The 15,205-nt window shown below is 33.2% G+C and overlaps 1 protein-coding gene across 4 annotated transcripts in view; it reads right to left on the reverse strand.

Moving 5' to 3' along the window:
• Positions 1 to 959: 959 nt before the first annotated feature.
• C9H9orf85 (chromosome 9 C9orf85 homolog) overlaps positions 960 to 15,205 on the reverse strand; it is a 70,724-nt gene continuing 56,478 nt past the window's right edge. For 3 of the 4 annotated variants that reach the window (XM_007112197.4, XM_055087139.1, XM_055087140.1), the window contains 2 exons: positions 6,725 to 6,838; positions 960 to 6,234 (listed from right to left, as the gene is read on the reverse strand). In XM_007112197.4, the coding sequence (XP_007112259.1) occupies positions 6,090 to 6,234; positions 6,725 to 6,838 (259 nt within the window). In that variant the 3' untranslated portion in view covers positions 960 to 6,089. Of the gene's footprint in view, positions 6,235 to 6,724; positions 6,839 to 11,372; positions 11,528 to 15,205 lie in introns of all 4 variants that reach the window. The other variant, XM_055087137.1, reaches the window with a different exon arrangement.

The raw sequence follows: 15,205 nt of genomic DNA on the forward strand, positions 1-15,205 counted from the left end.
TTTTGTTCTGTTTGGTTTTGTTTGTTTGTTATTTGAGGTTTTTTTTTTTTTTCTGGCCACGCCGGATGGCTTGTGTGATCTTAATTCGCCAACCAGGGATTGAACCCGCACTCTGGCAGTGAAAGCTCTGAGTCTTAACCGCTGGACCGCCAGGGAATTCCCAGTTTTGACTATTTCTGAATTTTATACAAATGGAATCATAAAATATATAATCTCGTGTTTGGATTCTTTTGTTCATAATTATCTGTGAGATCCATCCACGGACAATGTATAATTTTAAAATGTTAATTACAAATTAATGTTTATGTTCAATTCAAAGACATTTGATTTGCCTTAGAAAATAGAAAAAAGTTAATTTTAAATATTTAAATAATATACATTTAAATATTGAATATTTTTATTTAATTTATATACTACAAATTAATATTTCTGGAGGTTACAGAAACTTCTGAACCAAATTTTGATGGAATATTGTATCACTTAGTCAACTTTTGAACACTTAGGTACTGTTTGTAATTTTATATCCAATATATTTTTTTAAACCCTCCATATTAGCATCAAGTACCAACTATACATTTTATAATGCAAACTATTTGATTTGAAAGGAAACATTTTTAAGATTATAAAATTTTTTTACTTTTAAGATTATATAGAAGTAACTGATGTAACTTTATGTGTAGTTTTATGTAATGATATCTTTTGAAAGCCTGGTACTTTAATTCCTTAAAAATTAGTCTTATTTAAGAGATTTGGGGATGCATAATTTTTTCCATAGTTGTTGATGAAATTGTGCAGCTCATTAGCATAGAGCTAAGTAATCCCAACGTACTCCCGACTCCGTAAAAATTGTGCAAAACGATCTTGCAACATTTAACATTACTGACAAATTTGAACATAATGAGTGACAAAAATTCTATGCCACAAGTTAGATGGAGGGTATCTATAGACTTTTTATTAAAAACAAAATGTAGCTTTTAAACAGGGCAATCATTCAGTACAGGACTAATGTTACGAGAGAGGGAAAAGACCTAGAAAGAGGGACATAAGGAAAGGATAGAGGTGTGTCCAGGTTAATGTTGTTACACATTTCACTTAAGAAGAAAAGCGTTTAGGAACATGGAATATTTGTAATTTTGCACAAAAGTGGTTGAAATAATATAGGCTTTGGAGTCACATAGACTTGGTTTGAACCTCAGGTTTATTACTTATCTTTTTGACTTTGGCAAGTTACTTAACCTCGAGCCTTAGGTAAGTCACCTGAAAAATGGAGAACACTAAGAACATTGCTGTTTATCTTTTACGATGAAAAAATATATATAAGCACCAAGTACATAAAACAACTTTTTACTCTCCTAATAATTATTATGCAAGTAGGTGTCACAATAACATGACATCACTAATTAGGAAGATCACAGGTATTATGATTCATATATGGAAATCAACAATCATGGAGGAGAGTACAAAAAAAGTGACTTGAATTCAGGTATATCAGCAGTGGCTAAAAACTTAAGCTCTCTCCAGTGATGCCTGGGACAGTTCTTCAGAAAAAAAGAGAGAAAAGCTCTAAATTCTCTCAAATAACAGAACATGAAAGTGTGGCAGTGGAAATGACTGTCAACAGAGCCCTGGAATAGTAGTATGAAAAATAGTGGAGTTATCCAGTCAGCAACTCACATATTTTTCTTAAGCATACTAACCCTAATAGGCAGAATGGGGTTTGGGATCAGATGATTGTGTAGGTTCAAAACCTGGACCTAAACACTTTGTGGCTGTATGTCAATTTATTGAATCTCAGTTTCTCATCTGTAAATGTGGATAACGATAGTTATCACTACACAGGGCCATGATATACATTCAAGGAGTTTATCATGTAAAGGGCTTAGTTTAGAGCACTGTCAGAATACAGTAAGCACTCAATATGTGTGCCTGTTGCCTTTCAGGACACCCTTTCTTGGTTCTCCTACTTCTCTGGTCACTCCTGAGTCTCCTAAACTGCACACATGAAGGGCACAACTCCAGGCGTCCTAGCAGAGAACAGCTGCTGTGAGGCTGAGAGGCAGGCAGAGACTTCAGAGGTCACCCAGTGTTGCAGTTTGGCTTACCCAGAGGGGAGATTCCTTGGTGAACACCAGTGGCATTAAGACCTCAGAAAATACATGCTTAGGAATAAAAACAATACTCAAGGCATAAGAGCCAGGAATAAGTGTGAAACTGAAATAGACCAGCCCAAGCCTAAACCCAAGTTTTGACAGGATCAAGGTGATCTGCAGTACTTTGTTTTTCAGAGGATGTCTCTATAATGTATCATCCACAATTTCTAGCATACAATAAAAGTTATTAGATATGCAAAGCCGGGGGTGGTGACCAACAATCAAGAGATAAAATAATTAGTAAAAGCAAACAAAAGTGAACAAGAACTTCAAAATAACTGTAATTAATACATTAAAAAAATAGAGAAAAAATGTACAAGATAGGTAGCACAGAATATTTCAACAGAGATAAATCTATTTTAAAAAAAGAATCAAATGAACATTTTAGAACTGCAAAATTCAGTATCTGAAATTAAGAATGTATTAGATGGGTTTAAAAGCATACTAATAGGAATTGCCTGGCTGGCGGTCCAGTGGTTGGGACTCCGTGCTTCCACAGCAGGGGGCACGGGTTTGATCACTGGTTGGGGAACTGGGATCCTGTGAGCCTCATGGCCAAAATAAACAAACAAATAAATATAAATACATAAACAAACGCATACTAGCAACACGCCCTTTTCACAGGGACTTATACTCAATATCCTGTAGTAAACCATAATGGAAAAGAATATGAAAAAGAATATATATATGTATAACTGAGTCACTTAGCTGTATAGCATAAATTAACAGTGTAAATCAACTACACTTCAATAAAATTAAAAAAAATAAAAGCATACTGAACACATTACTCCTGTTTATATAGAAGACAGAATTATGAATGCAAAGAAAGGCCAATAGAAAACATACAAACACAAAAAGGAAAAAACAAATAGAAAAAAGAAAGCAGAGCATGAGAAAGAAGTGGGACACACTCCTATGTATATAGAATGGGAGTGCTAGAAGAAGAGGAAAGAATAGGAAAAAGCATATTTGAAGAAATAATGGCTAACGACTTTCCAAGTCTGTTCAAAGACATTGACCAACAGATATGAGAAACTCAGAAAACCTTAAGTAGCATAAATAAGAAATTCACACCTTAGAAATCTGTCAAATGGCTGAAAACCAAAGATAAACAAAAAACATCTTAAAAGCAGGTTTCACATCATCTGGCCTTCCATTACCTTCCTGATCTTATCTCTTTCAGCTCTCCAACTTAATCACTCCCTTCCTTACTGTCCCTTGAACACACCTGGCACAATCTTGCTTTAGAGGCCTTGTAGCGGCTGTTTCCTCTGCCTGGAACATTCTTCCCCAACATGTCTCTCTAGGCACCTTATTTAAAAAGACCACTTCCCATCCCCTGTGCACTCCATTCCCACCCCATCCATACCCTTAGACTCCCAATCACCCTACCATGCCTTATTCTTTTTCCCATAGAACTTTTCACCTTCTAACATTCTGCATTCCATATATAAACACATATATATGTTCTTCTGAAGAACATAGGCAAACAACCAAATTGACATCTTCATTACTAATAATTACTAATTACTTCATTTCCAGTTAATAATTACTAACTCATTACTAATATATATATATACACACAAAATCACAGTAGCAATAATAATATCAGTTGTTTAGTGCACTCATAGTTGGCACAGAAAGATTAATTAATTTGTACCAAGTCACACAGCTAGTAACTGGCAGAGCCAGGACTTAGATCCATGCTGAGTTCCAATAAAAATAATTTTTAGATTAGAAAGGATAAGACCTAAAGATATGTAAATGAGCTAAATGTAACAATTAAATTTCAGTCTGTTGAAAAAACAAAACAAAATCTCTCTTAGCACTAAAGAATGAAATGCAGATATTAGTACATGTCACTAGGTGATGCTCTTCATTAAATTTCTCTCCTAGTAAGGTAATCTGAGGAATTATAACTCACTCAGATGGGGAAGAATTTATGCTAGGTCTAATAATAATTAAGTTGGTTCATTAACCACAAAAGTTACATAGTTCAGAAAACAAATTTACAAACAAAAAGGTAAGCCACATGAATTTATGGTATAAAAACTTTCTGTAGGCTGTAAACTTAGAGGTTTCTATATCATAAACATGATATCTCTCTCCATTTATTTTTATCTTTTTCCATTTATGTCTCCATTTAATTTTAATGTCTTGATAAGACTTTATATTTTTGTCAACAGAGTTCTTGAGTGTTTTTAAAATTTACTCCTAGGTAAATAACATATTTTTGATGCCACTGAAATGTTATCTGTATCTCTCCTTTTTTATGCTTAAATTATTTTAAAGTAAATTGACTATACACCCTTTAATATTTCAATATGTATTTCTCAAATAACATTATTACGCCTTACCAAAATGATTCCTTAATATCATCTATTACCCAAAAACCAATGGTCAATAAACATTAAAGGGGGCCCAAGCTCATTAGTAATTAGAGAAATACAAATTAATAAGACAAAGACATATGTTGCACACATATCTAACTGACAGAAATTTAAAAGTATGATACCAAGTGTTGGAAAGGATGCAAACCACAGGAACTCTAATACATTGCTATGCTGAAGGGAGATAACAATCCTTCTGGAAAGACAGCATCACATAGTAATAGTGAAGATGCATATATACCTGATGCCCTCTACCACCGCTAGACACACCTAACAGAAACTGTAGCAAGAAACAAGACAAATACACCAGGAAACATTTCAATCTTCTTCTATTACATACCTAACAGAAAATGTACTGAGAAATAAGACATTTATACCAAGAAACACCTAGTATTGTTTGTTATAGGAAAATTCTGAAATAACTCAAATGTCCCTCAGTATTAGAGAGGAAAAATAAATTGTGGTATGTAAATACAATAGAATAAAACAGAATAAAATGTAGAATAAAAAACGTAATATTAACAAAATAGAGCTCTTGCAACAACATGGATCAATTTCACAAGTTTCATAATAATGAAATAAGAAGAGATACAAATTAACATGCATAGTATAAGTCTGTTGATATAAAGTTCGAAACCGATGCCTGCAACTTATTTTCAAATGGTTCAGCAAATAAAAAATATATCCATATATCTATTCAAATATAAAGAAGATGTGGCAAAATGTTAACAACTGTGAATCTAAGTGAAGAGCATACAAAGGTTCATTGTACTACACTGCTACTTTTCTTTAGGTTTGAGATTTTTCAAAACAAAAAGATAGAAAAAATATTCAGAAATCAGACAAAGCTAACTTATGCTGTTTAGGAGTATTTTATTCACGTGGGTGATAAATGTATGATTTTTCTTTATAATTATGTGTTAAACTATACATATAGATTTTATGCATTTTTTTCTGTATGTAAATTTCATAAGCGAAAAAAGTTAAAAATAATGTGATCAGATGCATAAAAACACTTTCAAAGAAAAACTGCTATATACTTGTTAAACATTATTATTAAAAAACAATAAACTTTTTGCTTTACAACAAGCAAGTGTAAGCAAGAGTGCTTTTGTTATGTGGGACATAAACCTGAGATCAATCTATCAAAAGGTACCTCCTGAGGACCAATTTTTGAGGCTAGCAACATAATAATGTCATCTGATTTTTCCATGAGATAGTTTCTATACAACCATCAATTCTGAATCTTGCTTAATTTGATACTAGATAATATATTCTTCTAAATAATTCCCATGAACTTCAATACGATACTCCAATACTCATTTTGGCAGATATACTAGCATATGCTACTTAAAAATGTATTATAAGAAAACTCTGGATGAAAGCTTTATCACTATTCAAATATCATACACAGTTCACATTGTCCATGTATTTTCTATAGGTTTTTCCAATGTCCTTACTAGGATTCCACAGTATTTTTTTTTTAAACCCTCAAAATCAAAGTTGTTCAGAATTTCATGCTTTCAAACTGTCTTTTAATATAGTTATATCAATCCATCTGACTGTTTTCTTCTGTGTCATCTAAATCAAAATCTAAATCATCATCACTTTCTTCATTTCTTCTGCAGCTTCTTCTGTGGCTGGAACGTAGATTATTTTCAACATTTTCTGTCTTTTCCGGTTCTATATTAAACCTAAAGATGGAAGAAAAAAACTTTATTTCTCAGGATTTCATTGTTTAACTGTGTAGATTGAAAAGACTTTCACACTACATTTCTTGATTAACAGGAGCCTAATGAAATAAAGAGGAAAAGACCCTTGAAGATTAACTTAACTCAAGAGCCAACCAATTATAATACAGTTGTCAATAAAGTATGATCAAAGAAATTAACACATGATGTCCATTAAAGAAAATAAGTTATATAATGAGTAATTCTTTTGTAATGTGTAATAAATGTGAACCTCATAAATATTTTAACTTTCTAAAAATGATGTTTCACTTTTATTATAATGATAGAAACATTTAACAATTAATTAAAATGTTCTTCCTGTTGGGTAGAACAATGTCTACATTAGCGTGATATTCTGCATCTTAAGATTCTCAGAGCTACTGAATGTTTCCTTAAAAGAAAATTCACATATTAATTAAAAGAGTAAATCCCAAACATAAAAAGAAATACTCACGGAATAACAACATCTTCTCTCTTTCCACATTTGGCACAAACTTCAAGATCACAGGCACATGGTCTACACATTATGTGATAAGAATCCTTCACTGTCTTTTGTAAACATTTAACACTAAAAGTAGAAAAGAAAAGAAAATCTTAATTTTTTACTCATTATCTAAGGTTTATTTAATGAAATAAGGGGGTGTGTGGCTAAGTGTATAGCTGATAAGCCTCAATCTCAGATATTACTCTCATATGTTACTTTAGGTTAATTACATAGCATTTCTAGAGAACAGTGTACAGCTCAGAGTAATAGTAGACATTTATCTCCTTTCTTAAAGCTTTTAAAAAATGTCATCTGCAAATATTAACAGTTTTACTTCTTCCTTTTCAATTTGGATTCCTTTTATTTCTTTTCCTTATCTGATTACTCTGGCTAGGACTTCCAGCACTATGTTGAATAAAAGTGGCAACAGTGGGCATCCTTGTATTGTTCCTGATCTTAGAGGGAAAGCTTTCAGTTTTCACCACTGAGTATACTGTTAGCTGTGGATTTATCATATATGGCCTTTATTATGTTGAGAAACTTTCCCTCTATACCCACTTTGTTGAGAGTTTTTATCATATCATTGTGTGAAATGCTTTTTCTGCATCTATTGAGATGGTCATATGATTTTTATCCTTCATTTTATTAATGTGCTGTATCATACTGATTGATTTGAGGAAACTGAACCATTCTTGCATGCCTGGAATAAACCCCACTTGATCATGGTGAATGGTCCTTTTGATGTATTGTTGAATTCAGTTTACTAATATTTTGTTGAGGATTTTTGCATCTATGCTCATCAGGGATAATGGCCTGTAATTTTCTTTTCTTGTGGTATCCCTGTCTGGTTTGGTAGCAGAGTAATGCTGGCCTCATAAAATGAGTTTGGAAGCATTCCCTCCTCTTGAAGAGTCTGAGAAGGATTGGTATTAGTTTTTTTTTTTTTTTGGAAGAGTTTGAGAAGGATTGGTATTAGTTCTTCTTTGAATGTTTGGTAGAATTTACCAGTGAAGCTGTCTGGTCTTGGACTTTTGTTTGTTGGGAGATTTTTGATTGCTAATTCAATCTCCTTACTAGTAATTGAACTTTCAGATTTTTACTTCTTCATGATTCAGTCTTTGTAGGGTGTATGTTTCTAGGAATTTACCCATTTCTTATAGGTTGTCAAATGTGTTGGCATACAATTGTCCATAGCAGTCCTTTAAAATCCTTTGTATTTCTGTGGTATCTGTTGCAATGTCTCCTCTTTCATTTCTGATTTGATTTATTTGAGTTCTCTCTTTTTTTTCTTGGTGATTCTAGCTAAAGGTCTGACAATTTTGTTTATCTTTACAAATAACCAGTTCTGAGATTCATTGATCTTGCCTGTTGTCTTTTCAGTTCCTATTTCAATTATTTCCAATCTGATCTTTGTTATTTCCTTCCTTCTACTAACTTTGGACTTCATCTATTTTTTTAGTTCCTTTAGGAACAAAGTTAGGTTGTTTAAGATTTTTTTTGTTTCTTGATGTAAAGCATTTATTGCTAGGAACTTCCCTCTCAGAACTGTTTTGTGGGTTAACATACAATATATCCTGGAGAATGTTCCATGGACACTTGAGAAGAGTGGGTATTTTGTTGCTTTTGGTTGGAATATTCCATATGTACCCATATAATATTGTTTAAAAGGCCACACTACCAAAAGCAATCTACAGATTCAATTCAGTCCTTATCAAAATTTCAGTGGCATTTTTCACAGAAATAAAACAAACAATCCTAAATTTGTATGGAACCACAAAAGGCCCCAAATAGCAAAGCAGTCTTGAGAAAGAACAAAGGTAGCGGCATCACACTTCCTGATTTCAAACTGTATTACGAAGCCACAGGAATCAAAACAGTGTGGTACTGGCATAAAAATAGACACATAGATTGATGGAACAGAATAGAGAGACCAGAAATAAACCCATTCATATATGGTCAATTAATTTATAAAAAGAAGCCAAGAATATACAATAAGGAAAGAACAGTCTCTTCTATAAATGGTATTGGAAAAACTGGACAGCCACATGCAAAAGAATGGAACTAGACCACTATCTTATACCATACAAAAAAATTAACTGAAAATGGGTTAAAGACTTGAATGTAAGACCTAAAACCATAAAACTCCTAGAAGAAAACTGGCAGTAAGCTCTTGACATCAGTCTTGGCAATTTTTTGGAAATCATTTTGGAAATAAAGTCAAAAAAATAAAAAATAAACAAGTGGGACTATAACATACTAAAAAGCTTCTTCACAGCAAAGGAAAACGCCAACAAAATGAAAGGGCAACCTACAGAATGAGAGAAAATATTTGCAAATCACGTATCTGTTAAGGGGTTAATAACTCAAATATACAAAGAACTCACATAACCCAAAGGCAAAAAAAAAAAAAAAAACTGATTAAATAATGGGCACTGTGCTCCGCGACGGGAGAGGCCACAACAGAGGGAGGCCCGCATACCACAAAAAAAAAAAAAAAAAAAAAAAAAAAAAAAAAAAAAATAATGGGCAAAGGATCTGAATAGACATTTTCCCAAAGAAGACACACAGATGGCCAACAAGTACATAAAAAGATGCTCAACATCACTAATAATCAGGGAAATTCAAATCTAAACCACAATGAGATATCACGTCACACCTGTCAGAATGGCTATTATCAAAAAGTCAAGAAATAACAAGTGTTGGCGAGAATGTGGGAAAAAAGGAAACTTTATGCACTGTTAGTGGGAACGTAAATCAGTGCAGCCACTATGGGAAACATTATAGAGGTTAATCAAAAAATTAAAAACGGAACTACCATTTGATCCAGCAATTCTACTTCTGGATATTATTCCAAAGAAAACAAAAACAGTAACTTGAAAAGATATATGCATCCCCATGTTCACTGCAGCAGTATTTGCAAGGGAAGAGAAATGGAAACAACCCACATGTCCACTGATGGATGAATAAAGAAAATGTAATATATACGTACACACACACACACACACACACAAAATGGAATATTATTCAGCCTTAAAGAAAGAAGGAAATCTTGCCATTTGTGACAACATGGATGGACCCTGAGGGCATTATGCTAAGGGAAATAAGTCAGACAGAAAAAGGCAAATTCAATATAATCTCACTTATATGTAAAATCTTGAATGAATGAATGAATAAATTAAATACCTAGCTCATGGATACAGAGAACAGATTGGTGGTTGTCAAAGGCAATGGGTAGGGTGTGGGCAAAATGGGTGAAGGGGGTCAAGAGGTACAAACTTTGAGTTATAAAATAAATAAGTCATCGGGATGTAATGTATATCATGGTAACTATGGTTAATAATTCTGTACTGCATATTTGAAAGTTGCTAAGAAAGTAAATCTTAAAAGTTCTCATCACAAGAAAAAAAATTTTGTGACTATGTATGGTGATGCATGTTAACTAGACTTATTGTGGTGATCATTTTGCAGTGTATACAAATATCAAATCATTATGTTGTATACTTGAAACTAACATAATGTTATATATCTCAATTTTCAAAAAATTAAAAATTTTTGTGCATCAAAGGACATTATCAAGAAAGTGAAAACAAAACCCTGCTGAGTGGGAGAAAATACTTGGAAATCATATCTGATAAGGAACTGGCATCTAGAATATACTAAAAATTCCTATAACTCAATAATAAAGAGAAAAATAACTCAATTACAAATAAACAAAGAATCTGAATAGACATTTTCCCAAAAAAGATATAAAATGGCCAATAAGCACATGAAAAGATCCTCAACATCTTTAGTCATCAGGGAAATGCAAATCAAAACCACAATAAGGAACCACCATACACTGACTAGAATGACTAGTATCAAAAAGAAGCACAATAACAAGTGTTGGTAAAGATGTGGAGAAATTGGAATCCTCATATTGCTGGTGGGAAGTAAAAAGGTAGTCACTTTTGAAAACAATTTGGCAGTTCCTCAAAAGGTTATAAATACAGAAGTATCACCTAACCCAGAAACTCTACTTCTAGATACATACCCAAGAGAATTGAAAACACATATGCACACAAAAACTTGTACATCGATGTTCATAGCAGCATTATTTGTAACAGCCAAAAAAGTAGGAATAATCCAAATGTCCATCAACTGATGAATGGGTAAATAAGAATATATATCCATACAATGGAGTATTACTTATAAATAAAAAAGAATTAAGCACTGATAAATGTTACAACATGCTTGAAAAAAATATGCTAAGTGAAAGAAGGCAGTCATAGAAGACTACATATTATATGATTCTGTTTACATGAAATGTCCAAAATAGGTAAATCTATAGAAAGGGAAAGCAAGGGATGGGGGAATGTTTGGGGGAGAAATGGAGATTGACTCCTAATGGGTATGAGGTTTCTTTCTGAGATGATGAAAATGTTCAAAAACTGATGTGTTTGCAAAACTCTGTGATATATAATACTAAAAGCTGCTAAACTGTACATTTCAAATGGATGAACAGTATTGTATGTGAATCTTAATAAAGATATTTTTTAAAAGCCAATGGAAATATATTAGAAATAAGAAAGACATGGAATGAAAGATACAAGAAATCCACTTTAAACATAAACAGGTATACCTCATTTTATTGTACTTTACAGATATTGCTTTTTTTTTTTCTTTTTTAAACAAATTGAAGGCTTGTGGCAACGCTGTGTTGAGCAAGTCTATCGTTGTCATTTTTTCCAACAACATTTGCTCACTTTGTGCCTCTGTGTCACATTTTGGATATTCCTGCAATATTTCAAATTTTAAAATTATTATTATATTTGTTACGGTTATCTGTGATGAGTAATCTTTGATGTTACTATTGCAAAAAGATTACGACTTGCTGAAGGCTCAGAAGATGGTTAGCATTTTCTAGCAATATTTTTAAAATAAGGTAAAACATTGATTTTTTAAAAACATAATGCTATTGCATACTTAATAGACAACAATATAGTGTAAGCATAAGTTCTACATGCACTGGGAAACCAAAAAATTCATGTGACTCACTTTACTGCAGTGTTTGCTTTACTGAGGTGCCCTGGAATCAAACCCACAGTATCTCTGAGATATGCTCGTAGAGAGTTAAAAGAAGAAGGGCAGGAAAAAAAACAAATGCAAACACTAATCAGAAGAAAGCTACATTATTATTGAAACAGACTTCAAAGTAAAGAAAAGTGTCAGGTTTAAGAAAGGATATTTCAAGACAATGAAGGAATCAATTTTCCAAAAGCATGAAATAATCCTAAATATTTATGCTCCAAAAAACAGTGTGTTGAAATAAATGATGCAAAAGCATTGAACTAAAAAGAGAAAGACAAATCCACAATTACAACTGGGGACTTCAACACTTCTCTCTCTGTAAGTGAAGCAACAAGCAGACAAAAATCAGTAAAGATATAGAACACCTGATTGATAGAAGCCTATCAATCAAACTGACATTTACAGAACACTTCACCCAACAGGAGCAATATATTCTCTTCAAGCACACATGGAACAGAATCTAAGATAAACCATATTCTGAGCTATAAAACCAACCTTAAGAAACTAAAAACAAAAACCTAAAATTTATATAAAGTATGTTCTCTTACCACAATGAAATTAACCAGAAATCAGTAACAGAAAAACATCTGGAAAATGCCCAAATAAACAAAAATTAAACAAAACAATTCTAAATAACCTACAGGTTAAAGAGGAAGTCACAAAGGCCATTAGAATACTTCGATTGAATGATAATGAAAACACAGCACCAAAATTTATAGAATGGAGCTAAAGATGTACTTGGGAAATTTATATAATTAAATGCTTATATTAAGCAAAAAGAGCTATCTAAACCTCCATCTTAAGAAAGAAGAAAAAGAAGAGTAAATTAAACTCAAAGTAAACAAAAGGGAGGAAGCAATATCAATGTGAACAGAAATCGATGAAATTGAAACACAGAAAAAGAGAAAACCAATAAAATCCAAAGCAGGCTCTTTGCAAAGATTAATATAATTCATAAACATATAGCCAGACTGATCAAGATAAAAAAAGAGAGACCACAAATAATCAATTTCAGGAAAGAAAGAGGGAACAATACTAGAGATGCAACAGATATTAAAGAATAATAAGAAAAATATACTAAAAACTCTATGCCTATAAATCCAACCACTTCACTGAAATGGACAAATTTCTGGAAAGACACAGTATAAAAACTTGCTTAAGATGAAATAGATAATCTAAAAACTCCTCTACCCATTAAAGAAAAATTTAGTTATGGTTAAAAACTCTCCAACAAATAAAACTCCAGGCCCAAATGGCTTTAGAATTGGTGAATTCTACCAAACATTTAAGAGATAATACTAATTTTACACAAATCTTTCCAGAAAATAAAATAGAAAGAAACAGTTCCCAATTCATTTGATGAGGCCCTAACATCAAGATAAAAAAAGACAAAATTACAAACGAGTATTGGTAATGAACACATGCAAGAAAATGTAACAAAATGTTAGCAAATCAAATCTAGCAATATGTAAAAAGGTTACACATCATGATCAAGTGGGGTTTATCTAGGGACATGAAAGGCTGATTCAATATTAAAATCAATAAATGTAACTCATCAAATCAATGTTCTAGGAAGAAAAACCATATGATCTTCTAGATGCAGAAATAGTTATTTGACAAAATTTAACATCTATTCATGATGTTAAACTATGGTGGCAGTTTAACTCTCAGCAAACTATGAATTGAAAGAAACTTCCTCAACCCAGTAAAATGCATCTACAAAGAATCTACAGCTAATATCATACTTAATGATAAAAGACTGTGCATGTTACCCATAAGATCAGGAACAGGGTAAGAATATCTGCCCTCCTCCCTCCTTTTCAATAACATACTGGAGGCCCTAGGCAGTACAATAAAGCCAAAATAGAAATAAAAGTCATACAGTCTGGAAAGCAAGAAATAAAACTGTCTTCATTTTTTATCTTTCTTTTTCCCCCCACCACACGGCTTGCGGGATCTTAGTTCTGTGACCATGGCAATAAAAGCACCAAGTCCTAACCACTGGACTACCAGGGAATTCCCATGTCTTCATTTTTTTAAAAATTCATTGTCTATGTAGAAAATATCACAGAATATACAAAAAAAAGCGTTAGAAGTAAAATTGGGGCTCAGCTGCACATTCGTGCACTGTGCACCCTCCATCCACTACATGCTGCTCTTCTCCATGGCAATGCTGTGGACCTGGGCCAGATGTGCAGCTTCTACATCAGCCTCGGCTCGGGCATCAACTGCAACATCTTCTCCTACGACTACTCGGGCTACAGTATCAGCTTGGGCAAGCCCTCCAAAAAGAACCTGTACACCGACATTGACGCTATGTGTCAGGCACTGTGCACTGAAGTGAGAAGAACTACAATCCTGCAGCCTGTGGAACAAACATCACATTCACAGAAAGATAGACAAGATGAAAAGGCAGAGGGCTAGGTACCAGATGAAGGAACAAGATAAAACCCCAGAAAAACAACTAAATGAAGTGGAGATAGGCAGCCTTCCAGAAAAGGAATTCAGAATAATGATAGTGAAGATGATTCAGGACCTAGGAAAAAGGATGGAGGCAAAGATCGAGAAGATGTAAGAAATGTTTAACTAACACCTAGAAGGATTAAAGAACAAACAGAGATGAACAATACAATAACTGAAATGAAAAATACACTAGAAGGAATCAATAGCAGAATAACTGAGGCAGAAGAACGGATAAGTGACCTGGAAGACAGAATGGTGGAATTCACTGCTGTGGAACAGAATAAAGAAAAAAGAATGAAAAGAAATGAAGACAGCCTAAGAGACCTCTGGGACAACATTAAACGCAACAACATTCGCATTATAGGTGTCCCAGAAGGAGAAGAGAGAGAGAAAGGACCCAAGAAAATATTTGAAGAGATTATAGTAGAAAAATTCCCTAACATGGGAAAGGAAATAGCCACCCAAGCCCAGGAAGCACAGAGAGTCCCAGGCAGGATAAACCCGAGGAGAAACACGCCGAGACACATAGTAATCAAACTGGCACAAATTAAAGACAAAGAAAAATTATTGAAAGCAGCAAGGGAAAAACGACAAATAACATACAAGGGAACTCCCATAAGGTTAATAGCTGATTTCTCAGCAGAAATTCTACAAGCCAGAAGGGAGTGGCATGACATATTTAAAGTGATGAAAGGGAAGAAACTACAACCAAGATTACTCTACCCAGCAAGGATCTCATTCAGACTCAACGGAGAAATCAAAAACTTTACAGACAAGCAAAAGCTGAAAGAATTCAGCACCACCAAACCAGCTCTACAACAAATGCTAAAGGAACTTCTCTAAGTGGGAAACACAAGAGAAGAAAAGGACCTACAAAAACAAACCTAAAACAATTAAGAAAATGGTAATAGGAACATACAT

This window comes from Physeter macrocephalus, chromosome 9 (genome assembly GCF_002837175.3).
Source record: "Physeter macrocephalus isolate SW-GA chromosome 9, ASM283717v5, whole genome shotgun sequence".
Classification (NCBI taxonomy): domain Eukaryota; kingdom Metazoa; phylum Chordata; class Mammalia; order Artiodactyla; family Physeteridae; genus Physeter; species Physeter macrocephalus.